The sequence below is a fragment of the Nelumbo lutea genome, chromosome 2 (assembly GCF_056320005.1).
Source record: "Nelumbo lutea isolate HS-2025 chromosome 2, American lotus-T2T, whole genome shotgun sequence".
NCBI classification, from domain to species: Eukaryota; Viridiplantae; Streptophyta; class Magnoliopsida; order Proteales; family Nelumbonaceae; genus Nelumbo; species Nelumbo lutea.
In genome coordinates, this window is record NC_142685.1 from 56,017,043 (window position 1) to 56,039,574 (window position 22,532).

At 39.4% G+C, this 22,532-nt stretch overlaps 1 protein-coding gene across 3 annotated transcripts in view; it reads right to left on the reverse strand.

Moving 5' to 3' along the window:
• The window catches only part of LOC148870855 (ABC transporter G family member 28-like), a 139,195-nt gene that overhangs the window by 43,594 nt on the left and 73,069 nt on the right, over positions 1-22,532 (reverse strand). For all 3 annotated transcript variants that reach the window (XM_088973785.1, XM_088973784.1, XM_088973786.1), the window contains 2 exons: positions 20,580-21,502; positions 4,689-4,985 (listed from right to left, as the gene is read on the reverse strand). In XM_088973785.1, the coding sequence (XP_088829911.1) occupies positions 4,689-4,985; positions 20,580-21,502 (1,220 nt within the window). The remainder of the gene's footprint in view (positions 1-4,688; positions 4,986-20,579; positions 21,503-22,532) is intronic.

The window sequence follows — 22,532 nt, forward strand, 5'->3', positions numbered from 1 at the left end:
CCAATGAGGGGGTGATATGATATCAAGCCCAGTTCTTGACTTTTCCAATGAAGGGGTGCTACAAATTGAGCCCGAGAGAGTCATTGGTTGGCGATGGATCTGAGGTGTGGTTCTTGTGTCATTATTGAAGCATTAGTACAATGGTGTAAGCCAGCTCTAGAGGATGCTACGTGAGAACTGGTTGACGATTTGCAGCAACAGTTCCCATCTTTCAACCTTGGGGGAAAGGTTGGTGTCAAGGGGAGGGGAGTTGTTCTTTTTTTTTTTATCAAAAAAAAAATCTTATTAATTATATTAATTGGAGAAAACTGAATAGTGCAACAATGGTTTCAGCCCCCCCAAAAGACATTAGCCAACTCCAATAATGCTTACGATAGTGCCCAAGGCATTTTCTGTCTATAGACCCCTTATTTTGCTAAAGTACCAGCCATCTCATTTGCAGTCCTTCTAACCCAACTGAAGGTCACAGGTTCCCTATTTCCCTAAAAGCGTGCCTATAGGTGCATGGCACTTGATGCTTACTCCCGACCCAAGAAACAACCAGTTTTAAATCTCCTTCTACTTCCAAATGTTAGAAATTTGATTGCTTTTTAAGTCCTAAACCTTGCAGCAATGCTATCAGTTCAGCCTTTAATGAGTCTCCCAATCCTAAAGGTCCTGAAAACATGGCAAACACCCTGCCTGCAGCATCTCTAAAGACACCTCCAATACCTGTCAAACTGGAACTTCCCGTGGAGCTTCCATCAAAATTTAACTTAATTCTGTTAGCTGTTGGGGGTTTTCACTCCATAACCACCTTTACCTTTTCTTTAGAAGATTGTGCCACTTCATTCCATGCCCTCAAACATACACTGAACTAACATTTGTACTGGGCATGTAACTTTCTGCTATATGTTGATTGATTGATATTGTAGCCTATATAAGGCATCCAAAGTGGGAATGAAATCAAGGAAGTTATCACTTGAATTTTCCCTCCTCATCCTCCCTCCCTCTCCCTCTCCTCTCCTCTCCTCCTCCTATCTCTTATTCTCTTAATCTCTGTTTCAGAAGGTTGGATTTTCCCTTGAAGCAATCCCTGTTTTGGCATGTTCTTTTGGGTCATCTATCTTTCCATCATTTGTGTCATTTATTTCCTTCTGTTCAATTATCAAGTTTGCAATATGAGAGTTGTCAGTTGGCTAAGCATTGTAAAAATTCAGTAATTTTAAGTAATAAAAGATTTACTTTTCCTTTTAATATTGTTTATTTTGATGTGTGGGTTGTGCCTAGTATGGGTGGGTATGGATATTTTTTGTTGTTTATTGATGGTTATCTCATTTCTCATGGCTATAGTTAATGAAATCCAAAGATGAAGTTCCTTCTTTGATTCATAGGATTCATTAGATGGTCTTACCTAGTTTAATACTTGTACTAAGACATTCTAATAAAATATTGCTAAGGAGGGTGATCTATTGTCAAGTATTGGTAGCACCAATTCGACAAAGACCTGCAAACTTTTAGACTCTGAAGCTTTCGGAACTGAACTGCTCTTCTCTGAAGATGCTGGTACGGAGATTCTGGAGATACAGGATTCAGGGGTTTGGTAACCTTACTGCAGAAAGTGGAAGGCCTAAAGGAGATTCTCAGAGAGAGAAGAAAATAGATACAAATCAAGAACAAAGACAGGGTGGCAGTTTTGTGGAGATGGGTTTCCATAGCAAACCGACTTTGGAACCACTTGAGGAACAGTAACCTCCAAGAATCAGCCAATCCTCCTTCTTTGTTGAAAAACTTCTAAACCTAGGGGATTCTCATGTAGTCAATCTAATTAGACTAACATAAAGCTCCTAGGTTGGCTCTGATACCAAGTAGTCGATCAAGACTACAATCAGTCTTGAATTCAAAAGAAAAGAAAGAAGAAATTTCAGAAGAGAAGAAGAAGAGAGGGAGAAAAGAGAAGAAGCACACAGATTTTGAAAAGAGAGAGAGGATTGATCAGTTGATCTGCCGACCCACTCTTAATATTTATATATGTTGACTAATTGTAAAAGGGCTGAATTGCCCTTATTGCTTACATGGCAAATAAACTACCAACTAGTACTGGCATAACTAACAAAAATATGCTGCCATATGAACACAGTGGGGACCACAGCAGTGGGGTCCACATCAGTGTTCTCTACAGCACATGGGTCATTATCCACCACCGGTGACGTTTCAACAGCTGGAACTGCAAAATCCAAAGGCTGAAGATTACTACAAGGATCAAAATCAAATGAGTTTTGACAGAAAAGTGGGGGTGAAGAAAGAACTAGATTGAGAGGAAGGGGGGAAGAGATTCCCTGATCTTGAATTTGGATTTCATCGATTCCTCCAAAGACAACCCCAGATGGTTCAGGTTCAGGTACAGTGTCCACCTGCGCAGCTGGGGATCCTGTCACTGGTGTAGGGTTGTATTTTCTGATGCTACTTTTGTTGAGTTTGTTCCTTATTTCTTTGATGCTTCTAATAAGGGGGAGACACACCATTTGACCAATTCTTCTTCTGTCCCTTTTCCTATTCCTAATTCTGATCTTGTTATTGATATTTCTTGCTCTTCTAGTTCTCAGTCTTTTGTGGGTCCTCAGAAAGAACTGCAAGTTTACTAGAGAAGGAAAAAGGTTGTTCCCATGTTGACTGCAGAATCTCCTCCACAGCCAGTTATCTCAAGGAATCTAGATTCAAGTAGCCATCATTTTGAGTTTTCTAATCTTGATTTGTCTATTGTCTTAAGAAAAAGTAAATGCCATTCTCTTACCACCCACTATATTTCCTAATATCTTTCTTATGATACGTTGTCTCATTTAGATTTTTTGTTGCTTATGCTTTCTTAAATCTATTTGCACAAATGTGTCAAAAGCTCTATCTAGACCAGAGAATAAAGAATCTATGAGCCTATGAAAGATGAGATAGAAGCCTTGATTAAGAATCAGACATGGGAAATAGTAGACCTACTTAATGGAAAATCATCCCACTGCTGATTTTAGGTTGCATCGAGTTCCATAGCCAAGTCTTAATCTGTGCATCTTCTTAACACCCAACCAAAAGATGTAGATGTACCAGATTCAGTTTTTTTTTTTTTTCAGTTAAATACTTGACTTTTCCTTTTGTAGTCAAGAACACTTCAACTGAATTTCCCTGAATAGCACAATTACTTCCATTGAGTTCAATTGAAGTCATTTGAATGAGTGAGAAATCAGTGACATCATTACAGCAGCCTTAGAATTCACTGCACACACTTCTTTTCACAAATAAACCACTCACAAAGGAATAAAAATATGGTGCTCCCATTACTTCACAATCACACACTCACAATGGGTATTAAAAACCCTGTTTCAGTATGAACAAATCAAAACTACTCACCTGTTCGAAGCTGCAGCTCCTTTTATTAATAGCTTCCACCCAAAGCTATTAGACATCACTAGTTATCAACAAGAAGAGTATGATCACTTCCATGAATTCAATTTTCGTCACTATAAGCCATTTCACACACAAACAGCAGCCTTAACTTCATTCTTCCACCAACAGATCACCTTTCAATTCCTCTCGGTTTCAGCCAGGTAGAGGGTTCACCTCAATTCACATTTGATAGTCACAATAGAGAAGGAAGACATGGAAGTAAAAAGGATGCTTGGCCAGACCAGAAAAACCTTCTTGGTCTCTCCAAGAGAAAGAAAAGAAGAGAATATAGGAGGCTGTAAATCAATCAAAGATGCTAACTTGCTAACCTTCTCTATACCATGTGCGGAAACAGGTTGTGCATCTAGGTTGTGAGTAGAATAGAAGAAGTAGCAGGTTTTGAGAGAAAACACCAAAGCCTAATTGGAGAGAGAGGAATGATCTCCCAGTTGAGTAGGGTGTTATTTATATTAAACTCATATTCTATATCGAAATTACATCAGCACCCCTGTTTAATCCACCCTTCTTTAAGTTACAATAATAAAAGATTTCATTGCCCATGTCCAACACTGAAAAAGACTGAAAAAGAAGAGAAACACAAGTACTAAACAGGGATAAACAAAGGCAAACACTAAGAGAAACATACCTACCCATCTGCCGGCCATTCTCAACAAAGATTTGTACAGTAAATAATATTAGGCCAAAAAGATAAGACTTAAAAATAATAAAAAAAAAACAAGGATATCCTGTTTAGGGGCATCCCTAAAAACAGGATTGATTAGCCAGCCAAGATCACAAAAGGTCTGCAGATGAGTTAACACTGCCTCCGCAGATTTCTTTTTTCTGCTTAAAGATGTGAGTATTCCCTTTCAACCACACTGACCACAGTACCACCAAAGGATCTGATGCCTAGAAAACTCTTCTTTTCTTGTTTAAACCTTTAATATACCAGCTACCCAGAAAACCTTCAACTGACTCAGAAAGAAATAAAATGAAAGGGGGATTTAGCTGAATCTAGAACTTCTACAATCAAAACTAATTAAAATAATAAACAGCTTCAAGTTTTTATTGGAACAGGATAAAGCAAACTTTTTACACCTTTAAAATTTTTAAAAGAAGAAAAAACGGAAGGCTTCCTAGCCTGTTGAATTGGTAATATTTTATTTGCTTAATGGTCTTACAACAGAATACTAATGAACAACAAGAAAGATCAGACTTTATTTATCTACTTTTTTTTATGATTTATACAGTTTCTTTGATATATTAAAACTTACCTTGGTTGGTGAACAACCATGCAGATGTTGACACCTTCAAGAGCCTCGCGCCGAAGTGCTCTAAGCAGCAACTGAGATGATGAACTGTCTAAACCAGATGTAGGCTCATCTAGTATTAAGAGGGAAGGTTCCATGACCATCTCCAGCCCAACATTTACTCGTTTTCTTTGACCTCCAGAAATTCCTCTCTTTTCTACTGTTCCCACCAGGGAATCCCGTACGGCCTGTAGCCCCAATGACTCAATTACTCTTTCAACTACAAGAACTTTATCTGCTTTTGGCAGATTGGCAGGTAACCTCCATAATAAGAAAAATGAAAAAAAATCATGTCAGTATAAAATAAAGATAAAACTCATGACCAAAAAGGGAGTGGATCACCAAAGAGCACAATTAGAATAGTAGAACACAACAAGGAAATAATAAGAATGACTAATTTCACTGCTTTTTATTATAACATTTTTCTATTGCTTAAGCTAACTTTGAAGTTATTAAAGCAAGATGCAGACCATAATAATATTTTGTGATTATGCTATTTGTGTTGCAAGGGCACTTTATTCTTTTTATACTTTATGTACTGCTGCTCTAATATATAGAATATGCTAGGCACCACCAGCCTAGGCTATATAGAATATGCTAGGCACTGCCAGCCTAGGTTGTTGAGCCTCAAAATATTTTTCTCTCATCTTCTTCTCTCTTCTCTCTGTTTTCTTCCCACTTTTACTTGAATACAATGTTTTAAAATGTGGAGAGCGCTGGGTATTCTACTACCTGGAAGTGTGAGGTGTAAGCCTCCTGAGCACATGGAGGTGTATGCCTCCTTAAGAAGAGGAGGAGGATTTCATCTTTTTTTTTTTGTCCCTTCCCTTTCTTTTTTTTTTTTTCTTTCCCTTCTCTTCTCTTCCCTTTCCTTTCCTTTCTTTCCTTTTCTTTTTTTTCTTCTCTTTCTTTCTTGCTTTCTTTCTTTCATTTTGCATGAACCATACACCTCTAGCACACTTCATGCACCTAAGGCCCATGCCTCAGAGGCCAATGCCTCTGGAATGCACATGCCTCCCACACCTTTTAAATTTTGCTTGAATAATATGATATTAGAGCACTTTTCTGGGTGCCAGAAGCAGAACAATTCGTGTTCTACATCAGAAACTTATCTTTTTTGGTCAAAGACTGGAAAAATCCTTTTCTGGTATGAGCTGAAGAGCTACTTTTTCTCTTTCTTCTTTATACTTGGTCGTAGTGCCAAGGAAGTTGTTTGGTCGCTGAGTGCTGTGCTGGAAGTCTAGAGGGTGATCTGTCTTCCATGAGTTTTGTGGATTGTCTACAGCCAGGTCTAAGCCAGTATGTCATTTTTTTCTTATTATTGAATGTGTGTTTGTGAAAAATGAGTGTTTATGGTGATTCTTTGAAGGCTGTGTGGCCATTGTTGATCAGTTCTGTAGTGAATGTGAAGGTTCAATGTTTTTGAGCAGCCTTTCATTGTTGGATAGAAGTTAGTGTGATTTCTTTCTGTTTCTTTTGGACCTGTTTTGGTCTTGGAACAGCTATAGCTTGGTTCTTGTGTATTTTGGAGTGCAGTTTCCCTTGAAAAAAAAGGAAGAAAAAGGGGTCTAGAAGTTATTCTTCATGGCCAATGAGGATTTGGCTACTTCTAGAATTACATATTCACAGTCGATGATGAATGGTGGCATGAAAGCACGAATTTCCCTATGGCTATCACCCCTTTGGATGGATTAAACTTGGAATGGCTCAAGAATATTAGGTTGTACATAGGAGGAAGGGGAAGACTGGTTATGTTAATGATAGAATTAAAGAGCCTAAGGCTGGAACTATAGAGCATGATAAATGGGACCAGGAAAATAGTTTGATTATGTCCTGTATCATTGCCTAAATGCAGCCACATTTGAGGAAGAATTTGATGTGAGCAAACACTGCTTATGAAATGTGGGAGAAAGTGAAGGAAACCTACGTACAGAGGCATTATGCCAAGACGTACCAGCTACAGGCTAAATCTTCAGCTTGTAAGCAAGGAGATAGGAGTCTCTCAGCTTATTATTCTGCTCTTACCTTGGTGTGGAAAGAGTTAGTCCACTACCAGAGTATTGACTGGAAGGATAAGGAGGATGCCAAAGCTTACAAGAAACTGGTTTCATAACAAAGAGTCTTCGTCTTCCTATTAAGTCTGAATCCAATATATGAACCCAATACCCATTAGAGTCTTCATCTTGAGGAGTTGAAAATTACCATAGGTTTAGGAAGTGTATGTTTCGGTTCAGTCAAAGGAGAGCAGGAGGATTGCTATGAATACTTCTTTCGAGGGGAGGTGGCAGATTGCTCTACCTACAAAGGGAGGTAGTAGTGGAGCAAAAAAGGGTTAGGGCTGCCAACAGGTCGAGTCTAGGTAGAACCAGTCTCTAATAGATTATTAATTGGGACAAAATAATAAACCCAAAACCATCCCAGTTAATAGTCAGGTCTATCGGGTCCAGACCCAATTATACTGAAAACTGTATTTGTTTATTTAAATAATAACTTAAAACTTAATTTTTGATAATATAACCTTAATAAAAATGATAGAGAAATACTAAATTATTTATAATGTTAATAAATTGAACATTTTTAACTAATATTATCTCATTTATTATCTATCAAATTTACCATTTCAAACATAAAATATGATAAAAAAAATTATAATAAAATTAAGAAAATACTATGTATATATACTTAATAAAATAATTGGTTTGGACCAAGCAAGAACCGGAGCCTACCCAATTATTAATCGGGACAAAATCATGGAACCAGAACTGTTATAATTAGTTAGGTCAGTTCTGATTCATCAGGCAGACCTGACCTGCTGACAGCCCTAAAAAGGGTGAACCTACTAAAAAGATAGATGGTGATGAGAAAGATAAGTTGTGGTGTACACACTATTAGTGCCTTAGACACACGTGTGAGTGTGAGAGTCCCAAAAGAGGATATCACAAACTCTTTTAGAGACCATCTAGAATTGCACACAGATGTGAGTGTACACACTGTTAGAACTAGTAGGGTGCTCCCGAAATGCTCTCGAACTTATAGTGGTGTACACACTATTGGTGCATCTCAGGAGCATCCTACCAGTTTTGATCCAAAGGAGGAGGATACCATAAAACTCTTTCAGAGACCATCTAGAGTTGTATGGCAGGGCACTTCATCAGATGGATGGTGAGGCCTCTACTCCTACCTCCTTTGTGTGTACATTAAGTAACATTGCCTCTACTTTCCACATGTCCATCCATGTTCTTGAATCTTCTTGGATCAATAACTCCAAGCCCTCTAACCACATGACTAGTAAGTCTAATTTGTTCCATTCTTATAGTCTTCTCTTTAGTAGGGATAAAGTGAGACTAGCAAATAGGTCCTTTTAAACCATTGTTAGTCAAGGATCTATATCACTTCCCCATGGCCTAGCTCTTATTGATGTCCTTCATGTTCCTAAATTACCTATCAATTTATTGTCTATCAGTAGTATTACAAAATCTTTGAATTGTTGTGTGACCTTTTGTCTTCATTCTTGTGTGTACCGGGATTTGATCTTTGAGAAAATGATTGGTAGAAGATGGTCATTAGTGTCTATGTACCAGAGAATAAAGCTGATTTTGCGACATTTGAGTCAAGTGTTTTTATCAGCTTTGAGTCAAGTGGTTTGTTGAGTTGGTTAGTGAACCAATCCAATAAGAGTTGAGTTTATTTGTGGCATAACCACCTTTGTCACTTATCTTTTTGAGTCCTTGAAAACCTTATTTCCAGAACTGTTTAAATCCATTTTTGTTTAGTGTTAAACATGTCAACTAAGAAAACATTGTAGAACATCATTTCATTCAAATAATAAAACATCACGCTTTCTTTCTCATATTGTTTATTCTAATGTTTGGGACCCTACTTCTATGACTTTTGAGGAAGGCTATAAGTAATTTATTAGTTTTATTGACGATTTCTCTACATACACAAGGATACATCCCATGCATTCCAGGGAAGTTCCAAAAACTGTTAAGGATTTTCAAGCCTTCTTGCACTGTATTTCGAGCCTTCTTGCACTTCTTGATAACGTTGCCTTAGACCCCACTAGGGCGGATTCTAGAATTTGGACACCTACCCCCAATGGCATTTTCTCTTGTGCTTCGTTCTTCAAAGTCTTAAGTCAGTCCACCAGTCCTACCTTGTCCCCTTTCCCTGTTGGTGAGGTTTGGTGCAGAGCTATACCTCCTAGGGTTGGTAGTTTTTGTTGGGAAGCCTATCTGGAAAGAATCAACACTGGTGATCTACTCCAAAAGAAGAGACCCGATACTTGCTTGTCACCTCAGTGGTGTGTTTTGTGTAAAGCAGATGGGGAGACTGGTTTTCACCTTGTTGGTTCAGCTGTCTTAATTTATATGTTTATCTTTGTTGGGTCTTAAGTCATTAGTTATTGGGCCTTAGTTACTGGGCCTAATCTTATTTAGTGTTTATTTTGACTAGGTGTCCCATCACTAATCAGGGGCATTCTTGTCTATTTATGTAACATTATGTAATGTTCTTACATATAATAGATTAGGGCTGGCTGAGGACTATTCTGCCGCCAATCTCATATCTTCTTCTTCTTCTTCCTCTTCTTCTCTCATTCGACAGCCCTATTTCAGCAAACATGGTATCAGAGCACTAATCTTTCGACTGGTTACAGTAGCCGCCTCTTCTTCTACTCGCAGCTAACTCTCTCATCTTTTTTTTGGTTGCTGCAAAGAAACCCTAGGGTTGGTCGTAGAACACAGCTAGACCTACATCTAGGGTTTCCCTTGGTTGTAGGGCCCAAGGGGAGTTAGACCCAGAGGCTGATGCCCTAATAGACGTAGTACAGCAAACTGTAGCCATTTGGCTAAGATAGATCTGTGTAGAACAGATCTAGGCGGAAGGACTAATCTCAGCAGTCCTAGAACTGTTCGTGGGTGAGGTTATAACCTGCGATAGTAGTGCTTAGCACACAGTAGAAGCCAACACAACAAGTTGTAGGCTGCGGCAGCAGTGATTAGAACACAGCAGAAGGTAGCACAACAGAGTATAATCTGTGACAGCAGTAATTAGGGCACAGTGTGCAGTTTAGTACTCGGTGTTTCAGCTCTGTGTCGGGTTCTCAGGACTGAGTTTACAGTGCAGCAAGTTCCGTAAGTGTGAAACAGTTCACTATATATTGCGTTTACAGTCTTGACATTTACGAGTAAGTGAAGATGTCTTCCATATCCGGGGAAGTGTCTTCTAGAGATGTTAGGGCTTGTGGGAGGTCTCCTAATCTAGAGAATCCAAATCTACACAGCCTACAGATCACAAGTGTGTTGTTGGATGAGTACAACTTCAGAGAATGGTCTGTCTCAGCCATGCTTTTCATCACATCCCGGGAACTCACCGGTTACTTGGACGGGCAGAATAAGGAACCAGAAGTGGGAAGTGCTGAATATGCAGCTTGGCGCAAGGAGAATGCTACAGTTATGTCCTGGCTACTTGCCTCAATGACTCCAAGAGTAGCTAGGACTGTTCAACATTTCTCCACAGCTGCCAAGATATGGGAAAAAGTTTCTAAAACCTATGGGCAGAAAAAGAACAATGCCAGAATTTACAGACTGAATCAAGACATTGCTGCCTTGAGGCAAGGAGATATGAGTGTTGCAACATATTTTGCTACACTAGAAGGACTATGGGAAGATTTAGATCACCACCTTATTATTGATTGGGAGAGTGCCGGAGACAAGGAAAAGCATGACAAACAAGTTGAAGAGGGTAGAGCATTTAAGTTTCTGGCTGGCCTAGATCCTATATATGAGAGCATAAGGTCCCAAATTCTGGGAAGGGATGAAATGCCAGACTTACATCATGTTTACTACCTTGTGAGGAATGAAGAGGTGAGAAGAAAAGAGATGCAGGTTGATACTCAAACAAAACTAGCTGAACAGTCTGTGGAACATTCGGCCCTAATCTCTACAAATCAAAGGGGAAACAGGCACTCTGACAAGAGACATCTGAAGTGCACCCACTGTGGAGGGGAAAGGCATGTGAAAGAGACCTGTTGGGTTCTCCATCTGCATCTGAAGCCAGCTGCATTGAGGAAAGATAAGAAGCATCTGAAGGATCAATCTGCAAGTGTGAATCTGGCTACGGGTCAAAGTGATGATGGTTCAAAACACTCATCTACAGTTACTTCCTCTTCCATGGGACAGACTACTAATTCCCCTCGAACCGGGTCCTTGGGTTTTACTGCCGATGAGGTAGAGGTACTTAGCCGGGCCCTAGCCCGTCTAAGGACCAATTCTCTTCCATCCTCCTCCCTTGTCAGATCAGGTATTGTCTTTGCCTTTAGTGCAACTAGTACTATTGATCCTACCTCTTGGATTATTGATTCTGGTGCAACTCACCACATAACACACATGTCTTCTCTATTTTCTTCCTATCATTTAATGTCTGGCCAAGATAAAATGAGGGTTGCTGATGGTTCTCTCTCTACCATTTCTGGGAAAGGAGTGGTTGACATAAGCAAGGACCTCTCACTCAAATCTGTCTTGCATGTTCCCAATCTTTCTTCAAATCTCTTATCTGTTTCAAAGCTTACCAAAAATTTAAATTGTAGCATAACCTTTTTTCCTACTCATTGTGTCTTTCAGGACAGATTGACGAAGAGAACGATTGGGAGCGGTCATGAGTGTGGATGTGGTATTCTTTGAGTCTCAATTCTATTTTCATTCTTCCTAGAATCCTCTTCAGGGGGAGACTAGTGGGATGGAAGATGATTCTTCTGTTCCCCCATTCTTTGTACCTCTCTCTACCTTTCCATCTTCTCCTCCTAATCCACCTAGTTGTGGTATCCCGGGTGAATCTAGTGAAGCTCCCATTGTACCAGCTACTACTAGTGATGTTGCAAATATTACTGAAGACTCCAGCAGGCTGCAAAGAGATATCAGAATCACCTACAACAGAAGGAAGAAGGGTCCTCTAACTCATGACAGCAACCAATTGGACTTGGATCAACCTGTCTCAGACACCCCATTGCTGATTTTGTGTCTTACTCACATTTGTCTCCTCGTTATTGTTCTTTTGTGTCTGCTCTCTCTTCTGTGCATGTTCCTACCAGGTATTCTGAGGCAGTATCTGACCCAAAATGGAAAGAGGCTATGGACGAAGAAATGAAGGCTTTAATGAAAGCAAGGACTTGGGAATTAGTGGATCTACCTGAAGGGAAAGGCACTGTTGGATGCAAGTGGGTGTTCACTGTGAAGCGTAGGGAGGACGGGTCCATTGAGAGGTACAAGGCTAGACTGGTAGCAAAAGGGTTTACTCAAAAAGAAGGGATTGACTACAAAGAAACCTTTGCTCCGATGGCAAAACTCAACATAATCCGAGTTCTATTCTCATTAGCTGCAAATTTCTCATGGGAGCTACATCAATTGGACGTGAAGAATGCTTTCTTGAATGGCAACCTGCATGAAGAGGTGTTCATGGATCCTCCACTAGGTTATGGTTTTGGCAAGAAGGTATGTAGACTGAGAAAAACCCTATACGGCCTTAAGCAGTCCCCTCGAGCTTGGTTTGAGAAGCTATGTGGGGTCATGAAGAAAGGGGGTTACACTCAAAGTGGGGTAGATCATACCCTATTCATAAGGAAGAGAAATGGAAAACTTACGGCACTTATGGTCTATGTGGATGATATGGTAATTACAGGGGATGATCAGGAAGAGATTAAAAGACTAAAGGATGTTTTGGTTGCTGAATTTGAGTTCAAAGATCTAGGCCAACTGTGATACTTTCTTGGGATTGAAGTTGCAAGGTCCAAAGAGGGCATCTATATATGTCAGCGGAAATACATCCTTGATCTTCTTCAAGAGACAAGCATGATGGGGTGTAGGCCAGCAGATACTCCAATAGAACAAAATCATGGTCTACAGGAGTCAGTAGGAGAGGACTACCTTGATAAGGAAATATACCAAAAGCTGGTGGGGAAGTTGATTTGCCTGTCCCTCACTCGCCCTGACATTCCTTATGAGGTACATGTTGTCAGTCAGTTCATGCACACTCCTAAAATCCCTCACATGAAAGCTGTGGAAAGGATCCTCAGATAATTGAAGTCTTGCCCGGGGAAAGGGATTCTGTTCAGGAAAAACAGTAAAATTGAAGTTGAAGGATATACTGATGTAGATTAGGCTGGCTCTGTTGGGGACAAGAAGTCTACTTCTGGGTACTGCATCTTCGTTGGAGGAAATTTAGTTACATGGAGGAGTAAAAAACATAATGTAGTTGCTAGATCTAGTGCAGAGGCCGAATACCGAGCTATGGCTCATGGTGTTGCTGAACTTTTATGGCTTAAGATCCTGCTTGGTGAACTTGGAATAAAGATTGAGTGTCCTCTCAGGTTGTACTGTGACAACAAGGCTGCCATCAGCATTGCAAATAACCCAGTGCAACATGATAGAACGAAACATATTGAGATAGACCGTCACTTTGTTAGAGAAAGAATTGTCTCAGGAGAACTCTGCATTCCTTATACTCCCTCCGAGATGCAGATTGTAGATGTTCTGACTAAAGGGATAGCTACAGTGAAATTCGTGGACTTACTTGGCAAGCTAAACATGATTGACATCCATGCTTAACTTGAGGGGGAGTGTTGGTTCAGCTGTCTTAATTTGTATGTTTATCTTTGTTGGGTCTTAAGTCATTAGTTATTGGGCCTTAGTTACTGGGCCTAATCTTATTTAGTGTTTATTTTGACTAGGTGTCCCATCACTAATCAAGGGCATTCTTGTCTATTTATGTAACATTATGTAATGTTCTTATATATAATAGATTAGGGCTGGTTGAGGGCTATTCTGCCGCCCATCTCATATCTTCTTCTTCTTCTTCCTCTTCTCTCATTCGACAGCCCTATTTCAACAAACACACCTAATGGTGTCTTGCCACTTCGCGAGATCATTGTGGGATTGGGCTTTCTCCTTATTTGGGTGCAGCTGGAATCCCCCATCAGACATGCAGGGCCTTTTCTCACCTTCCTTTTTCAGGTGGCGGTTAAAAAGGGGAAGGACAATGTGGAGAGGACTAAGGGCTGCAGTATGTTGGACACTATGGGAAGAAAGAAACTCTAGGATCTTCTCAGAAACTCAGAGAGGAACAACAGATCTGAGGGCTATCATACATTTTAGGGCGGTACAGTGGCTGAAATCTTTGGAAATATTCACAGATTACATTGTGGATGACATGTTGAGGAAGTGAGGTGAAATTGCAAATTGCACGCAGACCAAGTCAGTAATGAGTGTGGCTTGGACCCCCCCACCTAGTGGATTCTTGAAATTAAACTTTGATGGATGCAGTAGGGGAAACCTGGGACAATCGGGGATCCGGGGGTGTTTTTAGAGATGAAAATGGGGTCATCTCTGCTATGTTCTCAGGCCCAATTGGAGTGGGTGACTCCCTTAGAGCTGAGATATGTGCAGTTATGGAAGGAACCCGAAAAGCCAAGGAATTGAACATCAAGAAACTTAGAATTGAAGGGGATTCAGAGGTAGTGATAGGGTGGCTGACTACAGATCAAAATGATTTATGGAAGTATAATAATGAGAAGAGGAAATTCAAATGGCTGGTGCGGGAGATGGAAGTTAAGACATGTTGGATTAGAAGATCAGCTAATTCCCTAGCTGACGGTTTAGCAAAACAAGGGGCAAAAAGGGATTCTTTGTTTTGGGCTAAGCTGTAACGTTAGTGTATTTTTGTCTTTGTTTTTTCTTTTTTCATTTCTTGAAGTTCTTTGTGACTCTTGGAAGATAAGTGTCTTTGTCTTCCACTTGTAAATTTTCTACTGATGAATTAACGAAAGTGTTATTGATAAAAAAAAAATTCAACGCATGGTGTTCACACAGTTTCACATTGAGATCCAGATTTTCCAATTCGATAATGCAAAGGGACACTTCCATAGTGATCTCAATGATTTTTTTTTATTCTTGTGGCTCCCTTCATCAAAGTTCTTATACTAGAAAACCATAACAAAATGGTGTTGTAGAGATAAAAAGCATTTTACTTAAGGCTTGAGGGGTGAAGCTACACATGAATGTATGTACCAAAGCAGTTCCGGGCTGATGCTATTCTTGATGTTGCCTACGTGATCAACTGAATACCCTCTTGGGTGTTACAGAATAAAGCCCCACATTAGTTGTTGTTTCTTCAATCCCCTTTATTCGCTATACCCTTTCATGTATTTGGGTGTCATTGCTTTGTCCATGATCTGTCTCCCTCTTGTGTGGTAAGTGGGATCCTAAAGTTGTTCCCTTTGCTTTCTTGGGTTATCCTTCATCTCAAAAGGGATATAAGTAATTTGGCCCAATGTCCCACAAATATTGTCTCCATGGATGCGTCTTTCTTTGAGAGTTGACCTTCCCTCCATTTCCATGCCTCTCCTTAAGGGGATAATAGCCTTAAGGAGAAACAAGTTCAACAAGTCCATCTTCCTTCCCAAATCTTGCTCCCTTTCCAATTTTCATGCAACAACACTGTAGAGTCCAACTATGTTCAATGGGTGTGGAGCAACCTAAGATTGTGTGACCAACACCATTAGAATTTGTAGAGGAGATGGGTCGAGTTCATCCACAGATAATGCTGACTAATCTGTGGCTGCATTGAGTTCACAAGCCACCCAATCATTGTGTAGTTTTCTTGCACCCATCTCTCATAAGATGGATCAGCCTCTAGAGGAGCTTTCTTGCTCCCAGAAATAAAACCCCATTTTCCTTTGCTACAAATATGGATTTTCACTGATTGTGACCAAGCCAAGTAGTTGGTCCCATCAAGTTTAACTGTAGTTATAGCCAGCATAGAATCGGCTAGGGTTCCCAAAATCTGTCCATATTCAGCAGCATTCTTCTTTTCAAGGCTTGAGAAATCCATCATGTAAAGGCTCCAATTAGGATTTTAATAGGTTTCCCAAAGTATTGGGGGTCTTGATGAGCTTAGTTTGAGTTGAATAGGCAACAACAACGAGCTCAGTGGTAGCTCTCTCTATACTGTTTCAGCCTTCAAAGGACACCTAGCAAACCTCCAATCTCAAGGTATTTCAGGTTCCTAACACCCGTTGCCTCAAAGAGAAGAAAAAAAGCCACAGTCCTTAAGAGACCTTTTGTCGAACACTCATTGTGCAGTAGTTAACAGCCTATTGTTAACTAGAAGAAACCACTTCAAACTGTTCAGTATAGGTCCACGAAGAGGCTGGGATGAAGATGAGACCAGTACCACTTAGTTTAGATCAGTTTCAGCAGCTTGGCAGTCCAATAATCAGCCGAATAGCACTTCCAAAATAACCTAGAAATTTCTGAGTAGAATCAGTCCAGCAACAGTGGGCCGAATGGAGGTGGGCTTTGAATGCTTTAACAGTCTTCCCAAACAACAAAAAATAACCCAGCAAAGGACTGAGAAAAAACTTACAGTAAGAGAGTCTTTGGTTTGAACTACAAACCAGACCAAACACTTGTTCTCTGAGAAAACTTCGAAATCCTTTTCTCTGATTTCAAATTAGGCCGAACACCTTGCTCTCTGATTCTTCTTGGTCACCGAACCCTTCTCCAAGTGTGTAGAAACTTGGGCACCCTCCAATGACCTCCAAGAACTAGGCGGATGACTATAAACTTTCATCCCTAGAACCTCCTCATGCAGTTGGCTGAACTAGAACCACATGAGGGACACGCCAAGCAATGACCTGCTCTGATACCAAGTTGAAAAACAATCCACTTGATGTATGGAACTGTTTGAGATTAGATGCAAACCAGAAAATAAACAAACAAGAGAGGAAGAGAAGAGAGAGCTGGCAGCAATGAGTGTTAGAGAGTGAGAGGTTCGAACATCACCTCTCTCTAACACTCTAAACATCTTATTAAGAAGATAATCTTTGACAAATTACAAAGAAGCCCTTGTGTGGGCAGGAAAATACAAAAAACAGAACATTACAGAGTATGGGCCCAGAATAAGGCCCATAACAGAGAGAAACATAACGTAACATGAAATAACAGTCTATGGGCCATTCGGCCCATCTCCTCTACACTGAAGGGGGTTTTAAACCCTAAAATCCTGGATGGCATACGGTTTATGAGATACACAAGGATACATCCAGAGAAGAAGACGATTTCTCTACATACACAAGGATTCATCCTATGCATTCAAGGGAAGAAGTTCCAAAAATTGTTAAGGATTTTCAACGCATGGTGTTCACACAGTTTCACATTGAGATCCAGATTTTACAATTCGATAATGCAAAGGGACACTTCCATAGTGATCTCAATGATTTTTTTTTTTTTATTCTTGTGTCTCCCTTCATCAAAGTTCTTACACTAAAAAACCATAACAAAATGGTGTTGTAAAGATAAAAGGCATTTACTTGAGGCTTGGGGGGTGAAGCTACACATGAATGTATGTACCAAAGCAGTTCCAGGCTGATGCTATTCTTGATGTTGCCTATGTGATCAACTGAATACCCTCTTGGGTGTTACAGAATAAGGCCCCACATTAGCTATTGTTTCCTCAATCCCCTTTATTCGCTATACCCTTTCATGTATTTGGGTGTCATTGCTTTGTCCATGATCTGTCTCCATCTTGTGGTAAGTGGGATCCTAAAGTTGTTCCCTTTGCTTTCTTGGGTTATCCTTCATCTCAAAAGGGATATAAGTAATTTGGCACAATGTCCCACAAATATTGTCTCCATGGATGCGTCTTTCTTTGAGCGTCCACCTTCCCTCCATTTCCATGCCTCTCCTTAAGGGGATAATAGCCTTGAGGAGAAACAAGTTCAACAAGTCCATCTTCCTTCCCAAATCTTGCTCCCTTTCCAATTTTCATGCAACAACACTGTAGAGTCCAACCATGTTCAATGGGTGTGGAGCAACCTAAGATTGTGCGACCAACACCATTAGAATCAATAGAGGCAGATCCCTCTTAGCTAGGTACTCTTGTTCCTATTAATATTCCTAATCCCATTGTTGTTGATGTCCTAGTTGATGGTCTTGATATTCCTGTTGCCAAACATAAGGGTTTTAAGTCTTGTACAACCAAACATCCCATTACTCATTATATGTCCTATGATAAAGTTCCACCCTCTTTTTGTACTTTGTTGTCTACCATTGATAATGTTTCCGTTCTTAAGAATGTTGCAGAGGCTTTGACAATTCCTAAATGAACTTTAAACTAGGGCTCTTTACAAGAATAATATTTGGGATTGGCGAAACAGAATTCATGTAGCTGACCCCACATAGTTGGGTTAAGGCATGAATGGTGATGGTGGTGGTGGTGGATCTTTCTAATGGTAAGAAGTTAGTAGGGTACAAATGGGTGTTCTCAGTGAAGCTGGGATGGATGAGACAGTGGAAAGGTGCAAGGCTAGACTAGTTGTCAAGGGGTATACACAAGTATACAGAATTGACTGTGTTGAGACCTTTGCTCTAGTGGTTAAAATGAACTCTATTCGGGTTCTTCTCTCCTTGGTTACTAATTGAGATTGGAGTCTTCACCATCTGGACATCAAGAATGCCTTCTTGGATGGAAATATAGAAGATGATGTATATATGATTTAACCTCTTGGATTTGAGGTCAAGGGCAGTGAGCATAAGGTATGTTAGCTAAGAAAATCTCTATATGGGTTGAAGTAATCACCTATAGCTTGGTTCAGTAGGTTTCATATGGCAGTCTAGCAGATGGGGTTCAAGTAGTGTTGATTAGATCATACCTTGTTTGTTAAGAGGGACCAAGGTAAGATTGATGTCCCGATAGAGTATGTGGATGACATTGCTATCACTGGAGACAGTTTGAGGTAAAAGATCTAGATCCTCTGCATTATTTCCTTAGAATTAAGGTTGCCTATTCAGAAAAATGTATCTTCATTTCTTGGAGGAAATATGCCCCAGATTTTACCTAGGATACAAGCAAGATGGAAGCAAGGCTAGTTGACAATCCTATTGATGTAAATCACAAATTAAATAATAATGGTGGTGAGGCTTTAAAAGATAATAAGCAATTTCAAAGGATGATGAGAAGACTTTTATACTCAGCAATGACTTGGCTTGGCATTGCCTATGTTCAAGTACAAGGTTCAAAATTTCTATCTAGATCCAATATATGCATGCACGTAAGACTTTCTATCTTGAGGCTACAAAGAGAACCTTCAAGTAAGGGGGTTCAAAATTTTGATTGGTATGCCTCATATTGGGCATATTGTATTGTATTAGCCTATCAGGGGGTCATAGGAACACTTATTAAGGGTTTTTAAAAAAATTGATTTTTACAAAAGGTGTATTAGTCACCCAGAAACACATGATACACATATTCGTGAATATCGAGTGTATCGATACTTTAAACCTTACTCAGGTACTTGAAGAAACATCTAGGGAAGGGTCAATTGTTTACAAAATATGGCCACATGATAGCTAAGTTACACACTGATGCAAACTGGGCTTGGTTTGTTGATGATAGGAAGTCTACTAGTTGATATTACACTCTTGTGGGAGGTAATTTAGTTACATGGAGAAGCAAGAAGTAGAGTGTGTTGACTAGATCTAGCGCTGAAACAGAATATAGGGCCATGGTACATAGAGTTATAGAAGTTCTATGGATAAAAAAATTGTTGGAGTTGGGGTTTGCTGTAGACAGTCCTATATTACTTTATTGCAACAATAAAGCAGCTATCAATATAGCTGCTTACCCAATACTTCAAGACTGAACCAAGCACATTGAAGTTGACAAGCATTTCATCATAAAAAACTTGAGAAAGGAGAAGTATGTACTCCATCTGTCAGTTCAAAGGAGCAGCTTGCTGATGTACTCACAAAGGGTCTACACTGTTGCGGTACAATGAATTATGTAACAAGTTGGGTATGATTGACATCTATGACCAACCATGAGGGGGAGTGTTGTAATTCTGTTATCAATGCCACAAGTGCATTTTAGTCGTTTTATACTTTTTGGCTGCCACCCTAATATAAATAATATACTAGGTGCTGTCAGCCTATTTTTTGAGCCTCAAAATACTTAATCTTCTTCTCTTCTTCTCTCTGCTTTCTTCCTACTTTTACTTGAATAATAATAATTTCCTTTATAAGAAATAGCATTTATCTATAGGACTTAAGGCCCTTCTCTTCATATCAGTCATTTATTCCATAGGAATTCAAAGATGTCAAGGTCGAAAGATGTTTGATAGTTTACAATTTTAGGGGAGAAATAAGGTTGCTTTTGTACTGTGGAGGGACCTGGGTTTCTCATTATATAGAGATCCTTCTGATAAAGGTTTCCCCTTCCCTAATTTCTCATTTTGAGCAGTGTTGTCAGACCCCAATAGGACTTTACTGTCAGACCATATTGACTGGGACCCAGTAAGGTTTACAGGTTTCTGAAATCCAAGTTTACATTTTTCCTATACACCAATGTCAGAATCATTTCTTATTGGAGCAAATACTGATCCTGCACCTTTTCAATTTGGGAGTTGGTATTTTAATAAATTCAATGGTTCCAGCATAAATGGAGAAACCATAATCTACACTAGACCAACCTTTAAGAAATAATGATAACAACACTGAGCTTCAGTTCCATTGCAATTGGTGAGACCCAAACCTGTGTGACATGCATGGAGGCTAGAGAACGGATACCCAACCACACATAAGTGCATTCTATACAATTTATAACATTTAATATGGCTTCATGGGTCATTGGCCCAATGGTAAGACCGTTGACCAGTTATCCTTCTAGGTTTGCAAACCACCAGGGACTGACAGCATTGATTTCAATAGATCTCATCTTGAGAAAAGGGGACCACTAAAAAGATCCAAAGAGAAAAATATCATAAATGAATTGCATTTAGCCTAGAAGGAGCTGAATGTGGCATACCTACAACTTGCACTGAACCAGAGATTCTCTTGCACTGTCAAATTCCCATGCACAATGTCATCTTGTGGCACAAAGCCTATAATTTTCTTATATGAGTGGATGGATTCAATCTTTCCATTTATAAGAATCAAACCCTTCGTTGTGCAACCAGTTATTTTTCCAGCCAAAGCAGAAAGAAATGTGGTTTTTCCGGCCCCAGATGGACCCATGACAGCAGAAACACGACCAGGCATAATTTTCCCTGTAACACACCTCATGAGATGTTTGTGCTTACCTTTCAAAGTAATGGTCAGATCTTTGAAAGCAACCTCAATCACAGGCCTGGTCCTAATCTCAATATCAGCAGCCATAGAAATTAATCCTGAAAAGGTCAAGTTCTTGTTTTCTTGCTGCATAGCTTTCTCCTTCTCAAGTTGACCATATGCATACTTGAAAATTTGGCTATGAGTATGCATTTGCTTGCCCCTTGGCATATTCTTTTTAATATTTTTGTCTCCAATTTCTAGATTGAAACCTTCATGACTATCAGGATCCTCCTCAAGTGCACGCAACATCTTTGTCAGGTTACTTGGCTCTTTTTTCTTGCCCTTTGATGCCGGTGGTTGCTGAAGTGAACTTGAAGAACTTTGGGCTGCTGCTAAGAAAGCATCATCTGTTCCAGGTTTAGCTTGACCCAGGACCTTCAGCTGCTCAGGTTGCCTTACAGACTTCTTACGAGAAAATGTACGGGATAACTGTGTTTGCAGTCCTACTGCATGCTTCTTAGCAACATCTTTTGCAGATTTCCACCTTTCACGAGCTTGTGCAGTTTCTCTTGCACTCCTTGCTGCAGCCTCACGAGATTTGGCTTTTCTTCTTTCCTTTGTAGTGATAACTTGGTCAGAGCAGTTATAGATAATGAGCAGTAAAGTACTCAATGCAGCCTACATTCACAAGTGAAATCTGTCAATCTCCGTCCATGGTTACATGGAAAATGATCATTAATTACTAAATAAAGTTAGATATAAATATATTTTCCAGTATAAGTACCGAAGAAAAGACACCGCATGGTTAAGAGAAATTTAGGTGATTCCATGATTTTCCACATGGCAAATTGGTTTTGAGCCCAAAATGGTTCCACATGTTCCTCTTATTATCCTATAATATGGTAAATGCGAGCCCCAAAACATTGCCACATTGCCAGAATAAACTGCTCTTTATAAACACAAGTTTGATATTATTGAATTATTCAGTATGTAACTTGGTATTCATTGTTGTGGGACTTAACAGAATGGGCTTCAGCCCATTTATATTATGAAATGTTTATGTCTTGTTGTGCTTTAATGTTTTGTTCTGTTGTTAAGTGTAAATGGGCCTGGACCTTCTTATATCTTTAAGTTATACTAGCGGGGACCCGTGCGATGCACGGGAAAATCTGAAAGATTTAATAATGTTATTTACTATTAATTAATATTAATTTAATAATCAAAATTTGTTATTAATTAACTAAAAGTATACAAAATTATTGTTAATATCTAAAATTTTAATAATTGTATTTTTCATTTAATGTTGATTTACAGAAAATAATTATTGTTAATTTAATATGAATAAATATTTTTTTAATAAATTTGGTTTTATTAATAATTTGTAGTAATTTTAATAATTGTTATTATTTTTAATATTTTTAAATGCAATTTTGATTAATTTTAAATAAATAAAATAATTACAAAAGCTAACATTTTTATTAATTTCACTAATAATTAACAATTATATAGGAATGACAATGGGGTGGGTTCAAGGCAAAGCACCCCATCCCTATCCCTGCCCCATAGTCAAGACACTCTACCCCATCCCCACCCTGTCCCCAATGTCAGGCAGGTTCAAGGCAAGGCAAACACTCCTCAATGTCGGGTGAGTTCAGGGGCAAGGCACCCCACTCCTCATTGAGGATGGGGAACCCTTGAATTTCCCCAC